We start from the raw sequence: 15,908 nt of genomic DNA, 5'->3' as shown, positions 1-15,908 counted from the left end.
TAGTGAAAGAATAAAACACGGATACTATAGATGAGTAGTAGAATATAAGCACTTTTTTCTTGAATTTAATCTACAACATGGAATGCTGACAAGCTAGCTGGACAGAATGCTAAGTCTAGAAGCAATTTTAGGGTTCATTTAGTCCAGTGATTCTACATGAGCATGGCACTATTTTGGAAGTCTATGGGAGTGTTTTTGTTTGCCACAGTGACTGGAGGACCACTGATCCTTGATGAGTGAGCGTCAGGAGCTTAGACATGGGACAGTCAACCCTGCACAGTAACAACTTATAAATGCCCCACCTATTATTTGTATAGATGATAATTTATAATATCTGAAATTAATTGTGCTTCATATAAAATATATATTATATATATATAATAATCATATTAGTCTTATTATACACTGAACGAAAACAAGTGTAAGTTAGGGAAAGACAGTTCCTTCTCTTTGCCTGAAGCCTTCCTAAGACTTTTCATCATTTTGCAAAGTCACTTCGCTAGTGGCAACCCTCTTGTATTATTTGAAACACCAAAATAAAATCCATCTCCATTTGTAGCTGCTCCACAGCTACAATGATTCATAGGTGCTAGCTATGTCTCATCGGAGAAGGCAATGGCACCCCACTCTAGTACCCTTGCCTGGAAAATCCCATGGATGGAGGAGCCTGGTAGGCTGCAGTCCATGGGGTCGCTAAGAGTCGAACACGACTGAGCAACTTCACTTTCACTTTTCACTTTCATGCACTGGAGAAGGAAATGGCAACCCACTCCAGTGTTCTTGCCTGGAGAACCCCAGGGATGGGGTAGCCTGGTGGGCTGCCCTCTATGGGGTCACACAGAATCGGACACGACTGAAGCGATTTAGCAGCAGCAGCAGCAGCTATGTCTCATACTATAGCTGTATACAAACATTTCATTATAAATCACTTTCCGTTTATGTTTTAACAATAAGACATCATGCTGAATTAAAATATGTGACTAGCTTGCTCATATTATCTATGGATTCCATTTTAGAATGGAAATAGGTCATTACAGTATAAAAGGCAGGTATAGGGTCACAAAACATAATCATTGGGTTATATACCCTATGTGATATAGGTGGATGTGCTAGAATCACTATCATAGTTTTTATTATAATGCTATGGATTTACAGTCTTTTTTAGAAACTTTCACACACATCTTTTTAATACTTAATTCTGAGGATGATCCAACAGAACAAACAGAATGGGCCTGTCAAGATTCCCATTTAATAATGAAGGGCCCATACCTTAACTCCCAGTCTGTTTAGCTTGTCCATTTCTTTTGAAAATTATAATCTGAGGATGGAAAATTCAAACTACTATAATTTATTTATTATGCTTTTACTTATGCATCTATCATTAAGATACTTTTATACTCATAACTATAGTTATAGCCTGAAAATAAAAACTAATCATATTTTAGCAAGTGGTATGATTGCACTACCAATGTGCTGATACTTAAAATGTTTTGGAAAAAACCTGATCGTCATAGAGACTTAAATACGCTGTAATTAGGCTCTGAAATAATAATGAACCATAAATGATTTAACTGCAGGGGTAATTTAACCATGTGCCAATATTCTCAAAACAAAGTTATCATTTTCTGACTGATAAACTCTGCATTTGACTATACAAAATAGTTGATTGCTAACTTAAGTACTATTAAGCACATATTAGTTAGATAAAAACAAATTCTAGAAATGCACAGGGAAATATTTCCCTATAATATACCTGACAGTCATTTTAATGCCAAGCTGTTGCACAGATGAAAGATTTTCATTCTTCACATTTGCATCAGTAGCTAAAAACAATAGAACACTGGGTTATAAAAATGTATAAAAGTCTGCATAATAATCACATTTTAATTGAAAATTGATGAAAGCAATATTTTTACATATTTTAATGTGAATCTTCAAAACACACTGATGAATCCTGTTCTTGTAAGAGCTGTCAGTTACATTTCTCAAAAAAATTAACAGGAAACCTTTTACAAAATAGTTCTTTTCTCCTATAAAAAAGCATTTAAAATATATTAAATACAAAACAAATAATCATAGTTTTCAACAATCTACTTTTACTTGGTTCTCTAAATACAGAAGTCATAACACAAGAATGGTCTAGAATATTGTATTTTCATCAAGCAATGCATATATAAGATTCTGAATTACAAATATAGGTAAGTATGGCTGTTTACATCTTAAATATTTAAATGATCAGTGTCAGAAAGGAATAATTGGTATTATTCTACTTAAAGTGTACAGCAATTTACAAAGGTGGACTGAACAAGTTTATTCCTGCATGTAGATATTCTTGATAGAGTACAAATTGTGGTCATATTCCAAAAGTGTAAAAGGGGGTGTAGAGTACAGAGGACTGACTACAGGACAGGCTGAAAGTTTGGACTGGTCTTTGAGAACACTGGATGACCAAATAAAAACTGAACAGTCAATAGCATCACTAGATAGCAAGGAGGGTCTAGCTGAAACTTTCAGTTTTGGGCTGACAAAACTGTAGTGTGCACATGTGTGTGCACACACATACACACACACACTCACACATATAAATAAGGGAACTGCCAAGAATCACAAATTTACCTAGTGGCAGATCTAGGTTTTCTGAATTCTGTATCGGCAGTTTTCTTTTTTCCTATTACACACTGGTACATCTCAGACTAACAATACACCTACTTCACTCATGAATTTTTTCCTTACTTTTAATAAATCTCTTCTTATAAAGTAGGTGTGGAGCACCATGCTAGAATCTATAAGGGATAAAAGATAAATCATACATCATGACCTAACAGAACTTTCCATGTAGTGTTAGAGATAAAATTTGTATATAGAAAATTCAGATAAAGACGTTTTAAAGTGCCAAGTGGAACAAAAATGATACAGGTGAAGACTTATGTGAATTCATAAGAGGAAGAGATTAGGAAGAAGTGGCATTCAAACTGAATTTTAAAATATGGGTAGAAAAGAGGTAGAGAGATAGGTACAAATAAATTAAAATCACTGTTATTGAATATCTACTCTTTACAGCAATAATAATTCATCTTTCTGCACTTGACCAGTCTTTCCAGAGTGGTCAAGTCATCAGCCTGAGATGTCAGGTAAGTTTCCTGACATTGTAGGAATAATTTTCCAGGTCTATTTCCTCTCAAAGCTTATGATTATATATCTTCAAAGTAAAAACTTAACTCTATATTTCAACAGATAATGGTTTCCAATTATGGCTGTATATTAACTACTTCCAGTTTGCCAAGGACTTGCATGGATTCAGTACTTAAAGTCTCAAGTCCTTAGGAAACTCTCATAGCCCTGGGCAAACCAGACTGGTTGGTCAACTACCTAGCCTAGAGGGGTAATTTCTTAAACAAAAATAAATAACAATTAAAAAAAAATAAGTGCCTGTTAATTTCTTGATAAGCTACATTTGACTTACACTTATTTTGATCAGAATACAGTCTTAGCAATATTGCTAAATTTCGTAATGATAGCAATTAAGCTACAGTTTATATAGCTAAAAATCCCTTGCTACTTATAACCGTTACAGTGCTAGTAAATGAACCTCTGCATCTAGGGAAGAAGGATACCACTTCTGCACTTCTCCTAGCAAGAGGCTGAGCAAGGAAGACTACTCAATGTTTTCTACAGGTTTTTGAAACTAGAGTGAAGATGGTATTCACTGATAACGCTCTGCATTAATTACAGGGCTATGAGGTACTCTATGTCTCCAGTAGAGAAAAATGAATCCAATATACAAGGAGAGACATAGAACAGCATTTTAAAAATTCAGCCATAATTTAAACAGTTTTTCCCATGTCCACTACAACACAATCAGGTTAAACTCATTTGGGTAGTGACCAGGAAGTTCTTCTTGTTTCAGTACCTAAATCTGCTCCTGGTGATTCTACATTTCATGATTAATTATATTTTAGTTTCCTAAGTTTAAATAATGCAAAATTTTAGTGCTATAGTGTTGGTGACACTGGCTGATTCTGCAAAGTTTATATAGTTTCAATAAAATAAACATTTACTTTATATATTCTTGTAGCCATGGAACAGACCTACATATCAACTATCATAATGACAACAGTGATTTACATATACCACCAGAACAATTTTAATTTAGATTAAACTTAGAATTCTAGTATACAAAAAATTAGATTATTAAGCGTAAGAAATGTTATTAACATGTAAATTTGTGTGCTTACAATATTAATACTACTGATGTTTCCCTTCTGGAAAGTTTAACACATAGAGATAACTTAATAATGGAGTTAGAGGGCAATCCCTCTTAACGAAGGGTGCAAAGAAAGGGCATTCCTAATGTCATGAATTCTACAGATCAGGGTACCATCTACCAGAAGATGCTAATCTCTATAACAGTGAAGAATGGAATGAAGTTAAGAATCAAGGTGAGAGAATCTGCACCAAAAGACTGTGACACTGAATATTATATGATGTTTGGGTTCTAAGTTCTTCCTTAACGAAGAATAGAGTCTTTCCAGAGTGGTCAAGCTGTCAGCCTGAGATGTCAGATAAGTTTCCTGACATTGTAGGAATAATTTTCCAGGTCTATTTCCTCTCAAAGCTTATGATTCTGTATCTTCAAAGTAAAAACTTAACTCTACATTTCAACAGATAATGGTTTCCAATTATGGCTGTATATCAAAATCCTGAGGAGCATTTTAAAAGTAAAAATAAATACTCGCCTCCAGACTACAGAATGAGACTCCTGAAGGTGAATGAGACTCCTGAGGATGACTGTCCAGTCATTTGTTTATTTAAAGACCTCTACAGCTTACATCTGCTGGATCATCAAAAAAGCAAGAGTTCCAGAAAAACACCTATTTCTGCTTTATTGACTATGCCAAAGCTTTTGACTGTATGGATCACAATAAACTCTGGAAAATTCTGAAAAAGATGGGAATACCAGACCACCTAACCTGCCTCTTGAGAAACCTGTATGCAGGTCAGGAAGCAACAGTTAGAACTGGACATGGAACAACAGACTGGTTTCAAATAGGAAAAGGAGTACATCAAGGCTGAGCACCAAAGAACTGATGCTTTTGAACTGTGGTGCTGGAGAAGACTCTTGAGAGTCCCTTGGACTGCAAGGAGATCCAACCAGCCCATCCTAAAGGAGATCAGTCCTGGGTGTTCATTGGAAGGACTGATGTTGAAGCTGAAACTCCAATACTTTGGCCACTTCATGCGAAGAGTTCACTCATTGGAAAAGACCCTGATGCTGGGAGGGATTGGGGGCAGGGGGAGAAGGGGACGACAAAGGATGAGATGGCTGGATGGCATCACCGACACAATGAACATGAGTTTGGGTAAACTTCGGGGGTTGGTGATGGACAGGGAGACCTGGAGTGCTGCAGTTCATGGGGTCACAAAGAGTCGGAAACAACTGAGCGACTGAACTGAACAGCTTACTTCTGTGCACTGAGTTGAAATCCACACTTAAAGAAGTAAAACAGAACTTTAAAGATAGTTTCAATTGGACAGTCATAGCTTGCTACACAAATTTTATTTTAAAGAAGGTACCAGTTAAGTCTCCAAAAAGATTTTTAAAGGAGAATATATGAGTTATTAAGCATACCAAAACAAACATTACAAATACACTCAAAAAATTACCAGGATGATAAAGATTTAGGTGACTTCAGAGTGAATAAAATTCCACTGAACGTATCTTTTAGTAGGACTTCAGTCAGAAAATGGTTTATGAGTATATATGTAAAAAGAAGCTTCAATTTTAATTTGTATTTAACATACACTTCTGACAAGCAGAAATGGATCTTGGACCACAAAAGTTGAGTGAAATAATCTTTGTTACACTGAGCTTGGACTAAATACGATTTATGAAGCAGGAATTAAAATCTTCAGAAATAAAATGGAGCAAAATGATTAACTGAAATTCAATGATAAAAACAGATGTATTCAGGGGACTCTGATACACTGCTGGCAACCAGTGCTTCACTAAAATATGCATAATAGTGTGTGGTATGTAGCAATGAGTGATACACTGCTTAATAAACACCAAGAGGATGAATGAGGATTGAATGAATAAATGAATAAACAAACATCCGATGAACAACAGAAACTGTGCTTTATATATCAAACTAGAAGCAACGTGGAGACGGAAATATATACGATTTTAACATTTTTTATCCGTATATTGAAATCAAGAAACAAAAGAATAACACAACTCCCATTCCCCAGAGTCACTGCAAAGCATAACAAAGTAAGTTACTGAATAAAGGTCAATCAACCAATGACACCTATAGCATCAGACTTACCCGACTTACTCATCAATGCCTAATTCATTCTCAGCATTAACTATTTGCAGTAACCAATCATTTTAATTACAAATATAATAATCTCAAAACAATGAGTTGAAAAAATTAACTTAACGTTGACTGAAATTACTCACTGTGGTAATACATACTTTCTACTTTTAATATAGAAAGCTAGCACAGATCAGGAGTAGAAGAAATTAAATCTATTTTGCTGGGCACTTGGCTAATAGTGAGAAACTAAACAAATTTTCTGGAGAAGGAAATGGCAACCCACTCCAATATTTTTGCCTAGAGAATCCCGTGGACAGAGAAGCCTGGTGGGCTGCTGTCCATAGGGTCGCACAGAGTTGGATACAAGTGAAGCGACTTAACATGCATGCATGCACTGGAGAAGGAAATGGCAACCCACTACAGTATTCTTGCCTGGCGAATCCCAGGGACAGAGGAGCCGGGTGGGCTGCTGTCTATGGTGTCACACAGAGTCAGACACGACTGAAGTGACTGAACAGCAACAGCAGCAAACAAATTTTCAGAAGAGTACAGCATATCTCCACTGGATGACAAAGCCAGTATTAGAAGGGCTGTTACAGTGTGACAGTTTACTGACTCTCCTGAAAGCCCTGCTATATCAATAGCAGAGCCAGAAAACTTTTACTTCTAAAGAAACCAACCAGTCCATTTCTTCCTGCCTTCTTCCTTCCCCAAAATAAGCCTGAAGGTTCCATACCTTCTTTTTTAATATGGGGTTGCTATCTATCCATTTTATTCAGTTTTTACTGCCATAAAATTTAATTCTTTATGACCAATAAGCTAGCTTAAGTATCTGTCTCCTAACTTATGTGTGTTAAAACACTTCAGCCATGTCTGACTCTTTGCGACCCCATGGACTGTAGATGACCAGGCTCCTCTCCAGGTGAGAATACTGGAGTGGATTGCCTTGCCCTGCTCCAGGAGATCTTCCTCACCCAGGGACTGAACCCGTGTCTCCTGTGGCTCCTGCACTGCAGGCAGATTCTTTACCATTGAGCTACCAGGAAAGCCCGACTAATATAGTCAGCATTATTTGGAAAAAAGTATTATTCTTTTCCATGTCAATAATTGTCATGATTACACAATTGCCCTTGCCTGCAAGACTCTTCCCCTTTCCTATTTCTTTCAGCTGTCATAGCCCAGGAGGCAGTTCTATCACTGTTTTTTCCTTTAATTTTCCACTATGATATTAGTCAACACTGATCACTCTCCACTGAATACCTGTGGCATTACCACACAATCCCTCATTTGACAAAATCTCAATTCAAAAAGCTAACTTAATCGTTCTAGCACATTGCCTGAAACAAAGTAGCCAGCTGAGAAATGTCAGTTTTCCATTTCTTTACTTTCTATTTACCATGTGCTGCAAATTAATTTAATTCATCATTTTAGATACATGCTCTATTTCCCCCCTCCTTGTGGACAGGGTCATTCATAGTATATACCTCCTTGCGATTATCTAGCATACTCACAAATATCCTCCATAAAAGTAAGACAGAAAAGAGCATATTTGCTGAATATCGAAAGAAAGTATAATGGACACTGAACTGTATATAATAAATTTTAAAATATTTAAATAATCGAAAGGTGAAACAATGCAAAGTTCCCTGATATATTTCCAAAATTTTGTTTAACATAAAGAGAAAAAGGATAAAATTGAAATATTTACCACCCTGAAAGGATTACTTAATTTATCATTTCAAGGAAGCAATTATAGAAGGAAAAATCTCCAACACGTTCCAGGAAAATGAGCTGACAAACAGTTAACGTCTGTTAGGACTCAGAAAGGCACCTGTGTGGAGTTACAAACTGCAAGTGTGTAAAACTTTTATCTGTTTGTTCTCTCCTATTTCTTTAAGGGGATAAACAGCCAAACTAATTTGATTTTTCCAGATTTGCAAATTTTATAATAGATTGAAATCCTGAGGGAGCTAACAACAGATGGATGACTGTGTTATTCTAATTTCAGCTACCTTAGGGTTTAGCAAGCTGTCATTTTTAAAAAGCCAATCAATTTCTCATTTCACAAAACATAAAAAAACACTAAATATATCTATCCAGCGTCTGCTTTGAAACATCTTTTATATCAAAACATGGTTTTTGTTTACTTAAAGTAAACAGAGTAAAATTTTGTAACTGCAAACCATTGTTTCACTAGCCAAAAAATTAATGATAAAGGATGAGGATATCTAAAGCCATGAGAAGAAAACAATACTAGCAACAAACTTAGCACATATCAGAATAATAGTAATCAATCAACAGGAAGTCACTTTTTTTTTCATTCATTCTCTAAAACACCAGTGGATAGTTGTTTACCTGGAGCCTTTTAAGAATTTAAATTCACATTCAGGGTTTAACTGCCTAGATAATAGGCTTCCCCAGTATCTCAGTGGTAAAGAATCTGCCTGCAATGCAGGAGACACAGGTTCCATCCCTGGGTCAGGAAGATCCCCTGGAGCAGGAAATGGCAACCCACTCCAGTATTCTTGCCTGGGAAATCTCATGGACATAGGAGCCTGGTGGTCTACAGTCCATGGGGTCACAGAGAGTTGGACGTAACTTGGTGACTAAACAACAACAACTGCCTAGATAATACATTCAGTAAAGCCAACATCTGAGATCTCCCTCATCATAATTTAGAAATATAACAGAGGGCAGTAAATGCATGCACACTGAGCAATCAGCCTTGTTGAATATATAGATAACATACACAACATAATGTTAATTTTAGATTATCTCCAGAACATAGAACCCAATAGAACAATGTACCAAAGAGAGCTGTAGAATTTGAAGATTATCATACTGAAGATAGCTCCTCTGGCCATTCAAATTTCCATGATTACCACTTCTTACTTATTTCCTCTCTTACAGACTTGATCATTAATCCCTGTATGTTTTTTCACATATTTTTTTAGGTTTGTTCATAAAGTTGTAATTTCTTCACAGACTGTTTTCTTCAAAATTTTCTTCATTAGTCCTCATTTCTTCCCTCTGAATCCCAGTTTCCCGATTTTTAAATGTGATGATTATACACCTGCTCTCAGAGAGCACAGCTGACCCTCCAACAATGCAAGGGTTAGGGCACCAACCCCATGCAGCAGGTAAAAATTCAAGTATAACTTTACAATTGGCCTTCCATATCCTCAGCTCTACATCCATGGATTCAGCAAACCATGGATTTGGTGTACTGTAATGGATATTTATTGGAAAAAAAAATCTGCATGCTTAACATCTACAGTTCAAAATCATGTTGTTCAAGGGTAGTTACAGGGTTGAACAACATAATGCACATCAGATGCCTCAGTGAATTACTTCACTCACAAGCAGGAATCAAGTTATCAATTCTCTTCATCTACCTTAATTTCTGCTTTATTCTACCTTGTGTTTCCGTCTCATTTCTTTGCTTTCATTTTATGATCACTTTTATCCCTTTCCCAAATCTGCATTAGATGTCACTACGATTTAATTACATATAAACTCTGATGCTGGGAAAGGTTGGGGGCGGGAGGAGAAGGGGACGACGGAGAATGAGATGGCTGGATGGCATCACCAACTTTGTGGATATGAGTTTGAGTGAACTCCGGGAGTTGGTGGTGGACAGGGAGGCCAGGCGTGCTGTGATTCATGGGGTTGCGGAGAGTCGGACACGACTGAGCGACTGAACTGAACTGAACTGATGTGTATTTGTAAATCTCAACAGATTTAGAATTATTATACAGATGTACTGTGTGAACATAGATGTTATGTAATGGTATGTATAATTAATCTAACAAAATATCTCAAAAGCTATGTTAAAGATAAAGAGGCATTTGAGACTAATGAAATAATTTAAATTAGCCATATGTGTGTTTAGTTGTTTAGTCGTGTCCGACTTTTTGCGACCCCATGGACTGTAGCCCACCAGGCTCCTCTGTCCATGAGGTTCTCCAGGCGAGAATACTGGAGTGGGTTGCCATTTCCTTCTCCAAGGGATCTTCCCAACCCAGGGAGCAAATCCGGGTCTCCTGCTTTGCAGGCGGCTTCTTCACCAACTGAGCCACCAGGGAAGCACAATGTGATAAATTGGTAGTTTAAGATGAATGCAATAGGAGCACAGAGGAGGGACTTATGATTGGGAGTAAGACGGAAGGTGACATTCTAGCTGCAACTTTACAGTAGTTGAACATTATCACTTGGATGTCATGAGGAAGAGAGAAGTTAGTCCAGAATGAACTAGGAGCACAACAGGTTCAATGTACGAATGCACAGGGTGTGTTTGGGCAGTGATGAATCATAGAGCTAAAAAAAAGAAGTAACCCAGACAGAGAATATATCTTCAAAATTTTCTTTCTTTCTATGGAGATTTGAAACATTATGCCTAACTTGAATAAATGCATATTTGAAGGATGGTTTCTTCAGCAAACAGAAAAGTCATGTTACTCTTATGAGGAAGAGGGGCAGTATCCTGTGATGATCTATTACTGTGAATCTCGGCTACCTCTCTGTTTTCATCACAGTGTCTTCACTTACTGGATATTCACCTTTGAGAAATTTCAGTTCTTCCTTCTACCTCATCCTTTACATAGTTAGTAAATTAATCATCCTAACGTACAGATGAATCAAGCAAAGCTTCTGGTCCAAAATCTTAAACATTTTCAATAGGCAATAGAGCAAATCAAATTCATTGACACAGTATACAAAGCTCTTATCCTTCATTCCATTCTTTCCTTTATTTGTCAAACAATCACTGACATTGTTACTCTAGCTGCAGAGGACAAGACCAGTAAGACACAGAAACTACCCTACAGGAGTGTGCTGCCACATGAAGAATGAGGCATTAAGTCAGAATATGAGAAAAACAGGACAAAGAGATGTGTATTAGCTTTATACAGTAAGCTGAAGATTCAGTAACTTGTATTTTCAACCCATATCTTCCCCCTAAATTCCAGATTCAAACAGCCAACATGTACAGAGCATGTCTACTTAAATGTGTAACAAGCATGCAAAATGTAACATAACAGCAAGCTCCTAATCTCCTCTCTGAACCTTATTCTTCAGGCACTCTTCTCTGTCTCAGTGTTTGATAATCCAGTGGCTCAGATCAATAATTTAGGTCTCTGACTCCCCTCTTTCTCACTCTATCTTCAGTCTGTTAGCATATTCTATTGTTCCTATTTTCAAAATATACCTAGAATCCATGTGTGTGTGTGTGTGTTAGTCGTTCAGTCGTGTCCGACTTTTTGTGACCCCATGCGCTGTAGCCCACCAGGCTCCTCTGTCCATGGGATTCTCCAGGCAAGAATACTGGAGTGGGCTGCCATTTCCTTTTCCAGGGGATCTTCCTGATCCAGGGATCGAACCTGGGTCTCCTGCATTGCAGGTGTATGCTTTACCTTCTGAGCTAGAATCCAAGTACTTCTGACCAGCTCCACTGACATCCTCATCCAAGCCATTGCCAATTTTCATCATTATCTTTTCAATAGCCTCCTAACTCATCTTCCCTGTTCTTCAGTCTTTACCCAATACAGCAGCCACAGTGATATTTTAAAAATGTAAATCTGAGATGTCACTCCTATGTTCAAGATTCTGCAATAATTTTATAATCCCTATATCAGGGATTTCCCCGGAAGTCCAGTGGTCAAGACTGTGCTTTCATTGCCGAGGGCACAGATTCAATGCCTGGTCAGGGAACTAAGATCCCACAAGACATGTAGCATGCCCCCATCTGCCTCCCATCCTCTCTAACTCCAACACCAAAAATTCTCCTCCTTATTCTTTTTGAGCTATACCAGTCTTCTTCCTAGTCAATTGCTGGATTTTCTTCCTCTGAAAATATTCATATATCTGGCTGCCAACTTCCACTGATCCAAACACTATTTAACATCGGACAGCAACCAGCACTCCCTAGATCTCTTCCCTGCTGCGTATTTCTCACTTACCACCATACCACTTGACACACTGGATGTTTTACTTACCACTTGACACACTGGATGTTTTACTTATCTACTGTCTATCTTCCAATAAAAAGGTAAACTCTATCAAGGCAAGACTTTTTTTCTCTCTTTTGTTGACTGATGTGTCCAAGTGCTTCAGTTCAGTTCAGTTCAGTCGCTCAGTCGTGTCCGACTCTTTGCGACCCCATGAATCACAGCTCTCCAGGCCTCCCTGTCCATCACCGACTCCCCGAGTTCACTCAAACTCATGTCCATCGAGTCGGTGATGCCACCCAGCCATCTTATTCTCTGTCATCCCCGTCTTCTCTCACCCCCAATTCTTCCTAGCATCAGACTCTTTTCCAGTGAGTCCAGGTGCTTAGAGCGATTCTATTATAGAGGAAAATATCAATTTGCTGAATAAATGAATGTGTATCTGGAGAAGAGAGGGTGAGGCTGGAAATGTTGCTAATAGTTTAGTGTTTCTGAAAAACAAATGAGGCATGGAGAAAGGGGATGATGTTAGAGAAGAAAGAAGAAGAGTAACCTAAGGCCTTGGGTGTCATGATAAGAATCTAAACTGTACACAGTGGTCAATGGTAAACTTCTAAAAGGTAGAGAAATGAACAGGTCAGATTTACACTTCATATGTCATTCTGAAAGCAACATAAAGAATACTTCTGAAAAAAAAATGAGACTCCAATTAGAAAAATGAGGTAAAGACAATGTTGCAATAACCTAGGCAAAAAATAATGGTGGCTTACCTAACATAAAAGAGAGGAGAGACAGAGATAAGGGGATAAATTTGAAATATATTAAGAACATAGCATATGGTTTGCTGACTAGGCGAGAACCTGGTTTAGATGGACAGATGATTGCACTGCCCACCAAAATAGAGTAGGTGGAGGAAGTATCTCAATGAGGTATGATAAAGCAATGCTCTTGTTGGACATTTTGAGCCTGAGGGTTCTTTAGCACATTTAGGTGATGTTTACCTGTCAAGCATCTGAAATTATGAGAATGAAGCTTATAGATATTTGAGTAGAAGAGGTAAACTTAGAAGTCATCAATATATAAGGTATGCAAAATAAAACAGTACAAACAGATGAGATCACTATGAGATAGTGGATAAAAACTGAAGAATGGAAGATACCGCCATTAACAAAAACAAATTTCAATGGGCAGACAGAAAAAAAAAAAAAAAAAGAGTTAACAACAACAACAAAAAAGCTGGAAAGTAACAAGGAAACCCAGACATTTGCACAGAAAAGACCAGAAGATATCTGGAATGTATATAACACAAAGTGAGAGATTTTAAGGGTGGAAAACCTTGTGTATATTTGCATCGAATTACATTTTTCTATGAAACATTATCTATTTGCATACCAAGCACTTTCCAAAATTCAAAATGTTTAAATTGTACCTGTATATTCCACTGAAGGGAAGTAGCATTCAGATGGGCCTTCAGAAAGATGAAGTACAAATTTTTCAAGTAATTCTACTAAAGCTGTAATAAACAAGAGAATAATTAGGATATTAAAGGTCAAGAATCATACATGATATTGTATCTCTAAATTACAGACCAGTAAGTAAAAGTCATTAGAACTTCTTCACAGTTACGCTCTTGAGGGAGGCCAATTCAAAACATCGTTTCAATATTCACAACAATCTTTCCAATGTAAATTAAATTTTAAATAGCTTCACTGCAAACCTATTCAATGCGAAACTGGAAAAGAACCATCTGTTATCTTTAGATCCTCTAAGGATTACTTCAGAATTTTCTAAATAATTTCAATTCAGAAAAAAAATCATCACAAATTAGGCTATAATATCTTACCATCATTATTGACAAACGCAGAAAAAACATCACATGAACTTCAAGACCAGAATCAATGCATAGCTCACATCCCTTTCAAAAGCACATTTTATACGTTTTATATACTTGACAACAGATGTTAGCTGTTCAGGGTAAACAGATCAAAGTTAAGACAGGCAGGAGTTGGAAAGAGGGAGGGATGAACAGGCAGAGCAGAGAATTTCTAGGGCAGTGAAACTCTTTTGTAAGACACTACAGTGGTGGATATATGTCATCATTATGACACTTGTCAAAATTCATAGAATGTGAAACATCAAGAGTGAACCCTAACGTAAACTATGGACTCTTGATGATAATGGCATGTCAATGTAGTCTCATCAGTTATAACAAGTATACCACACTGGTTTGAGATGTTGTTAGTTGGGAAGGCTTTAAATGTGTAAGGAGAGAATATGCGAGAACTTTCTGTATTTCCTGCTCGATTTTGCTGTGAATCTAAAACTGCTCTAAAAGTTTATTAATTCAAAAAAAGTTGAAAAAAAGATGCCTGTCAATTTAACAGTATATAAATATTTGCATATATTACCAGCAAAATGGATATTACCAAGTGAATTACAATTAATATGCAATTTAGAATTATTTTTGCTGGAAATAAATGTATCTGAAGAGTAACTGATATGCTTGTAAATTAGGGCAAGTAAGTTTTCATCACTTTTAAAATTTGTGCCCTGGTTATATTCAGGATATTGACTGTGACACATATTAACTGAATGCACCCTTTTTCACATCCAAGAGCATTTTAAAGATATAATTCATGAGGAAAAGTTAGTGTTCAACTTGTCAGAAATGTAAAGTCAAAGAGGGATAACATATGCTTTCCAACAACTACAGGTCTAACAAGCTACATCTCATGAAACAGCTTAAGCAACATCTCTAGATAAAAACGAAATTTTTTTTTTACTTGTGGAACTCTATTCATATTGATTTCAAGTTGAAATATTTAAATATTTAAACGTATGAAAATGCAATAGTTAAGGATCAGAAAGAACACTAGTATTGTAGATTATTTATGCTGCTGCTGCTAAGTCACTTCAGTCATGTCCGACTCTGTGTGACCTCATAGACAGAAGCCCACCAGGCTCCCCTGTCCCTGGGATTCTCCAGGCAAGAACACTGGAGTGGGTTGCCATTTCCTTCTCCAATGTGTGAAAATGAAAAGTGAAAGTGAAATTGCTCAGTCGTGCCCGACCCTTAGCAACTCCACGGACTGCAGCCCACCAGGCTCCTCCATCCATGGGATTTTCTAGGCAAGAGTACTGGAGTGGCTTGCCATTGCCTTCTCCGATGGGTTCTATCTTCACACACATAAGCACAAATACTCCCACTTTTGGAGAAATCTTTCAAGTGGTTTCTTTTCTATGAATCTATATGTAAATAATAGCCCTTCAGTGAGAGCTTTCAACTTCTATGTGTTTGTTTACAAGTCACAAAATGCTGTCTCTTGAGATTATAATTTTTCAGAAATCAGGTGAAGAGAAGAGGTATATGACTGCTGGCATGAGGAAAGCAATGAATAGGATCAGGTTCAGCCATCAGACAGAAATATGTCAGTGAAGACAAAACACACATCTGTGAAGGTGCTAAAACACTAAAACATTTGAAATTGAGTCACCAGACTAACTTCAGACTTTACCATGCATACTACTTTCCAGCAAGTAGTGATTCTGAAATATGAAATTATGCTATTAGATCATAATATATTGGAGGTTTATAAAGTAATTTATGCATCCTATATAAAGATGACATCACTGAATCAACCAGAGA

At 37.0% G+C, this 15,908-nt stretch overlaps 1 protein-coding gene across 3 annotated transcripts in view; it reads right to left on the bottom strand.

The window, feature by feature from the left end:
- Positions 1-15,908, bottom strand: part of TBC1D32 (TBC1 domain family member 32) — a 204,523-nt gene that overhangs the window by 37,212 nt on the left and 151,403 nt on the right. For all 3 annotated transcript variants that reach the window (XM_055432983.2, XM_055432982.2, XM_055432984.2), the window contains 2 exons: positions 13,692-13,775; positions 1,754-1,823 (listed from right to left, as the gene is read on the bottom strand). In XM_055432983.2, coding sequence (XP_055288958.2) covers positions 1,754-1,823; positions 13,692-13,775 — 154 coding nt within the window. The remainder of the gene's footprint in view (positions 1-1,753; positions 1,824-13,691; positions 13,776-15,908) is intronic.

Source organism: Moschus berezovskii, chromosome 10, assembly GCF_049115385.1.
Source record: "Moschus berezovskii isolate FMDL1 chromosome 10, NW_MosBer_1.0, whole genome shotgun sequence".
Taxonomy (NCBI): domain Eukaryota; kingdom Metazoa; phylum Chordata; class Mammalia; order Artiodactyla; family Moschidae; genus Moschus; species Moschus berezovskii.
Note: the sequence above shows the minus strand (reverse complement) of the source record. Positions and strands in the feature narration are given on the sequence as shown.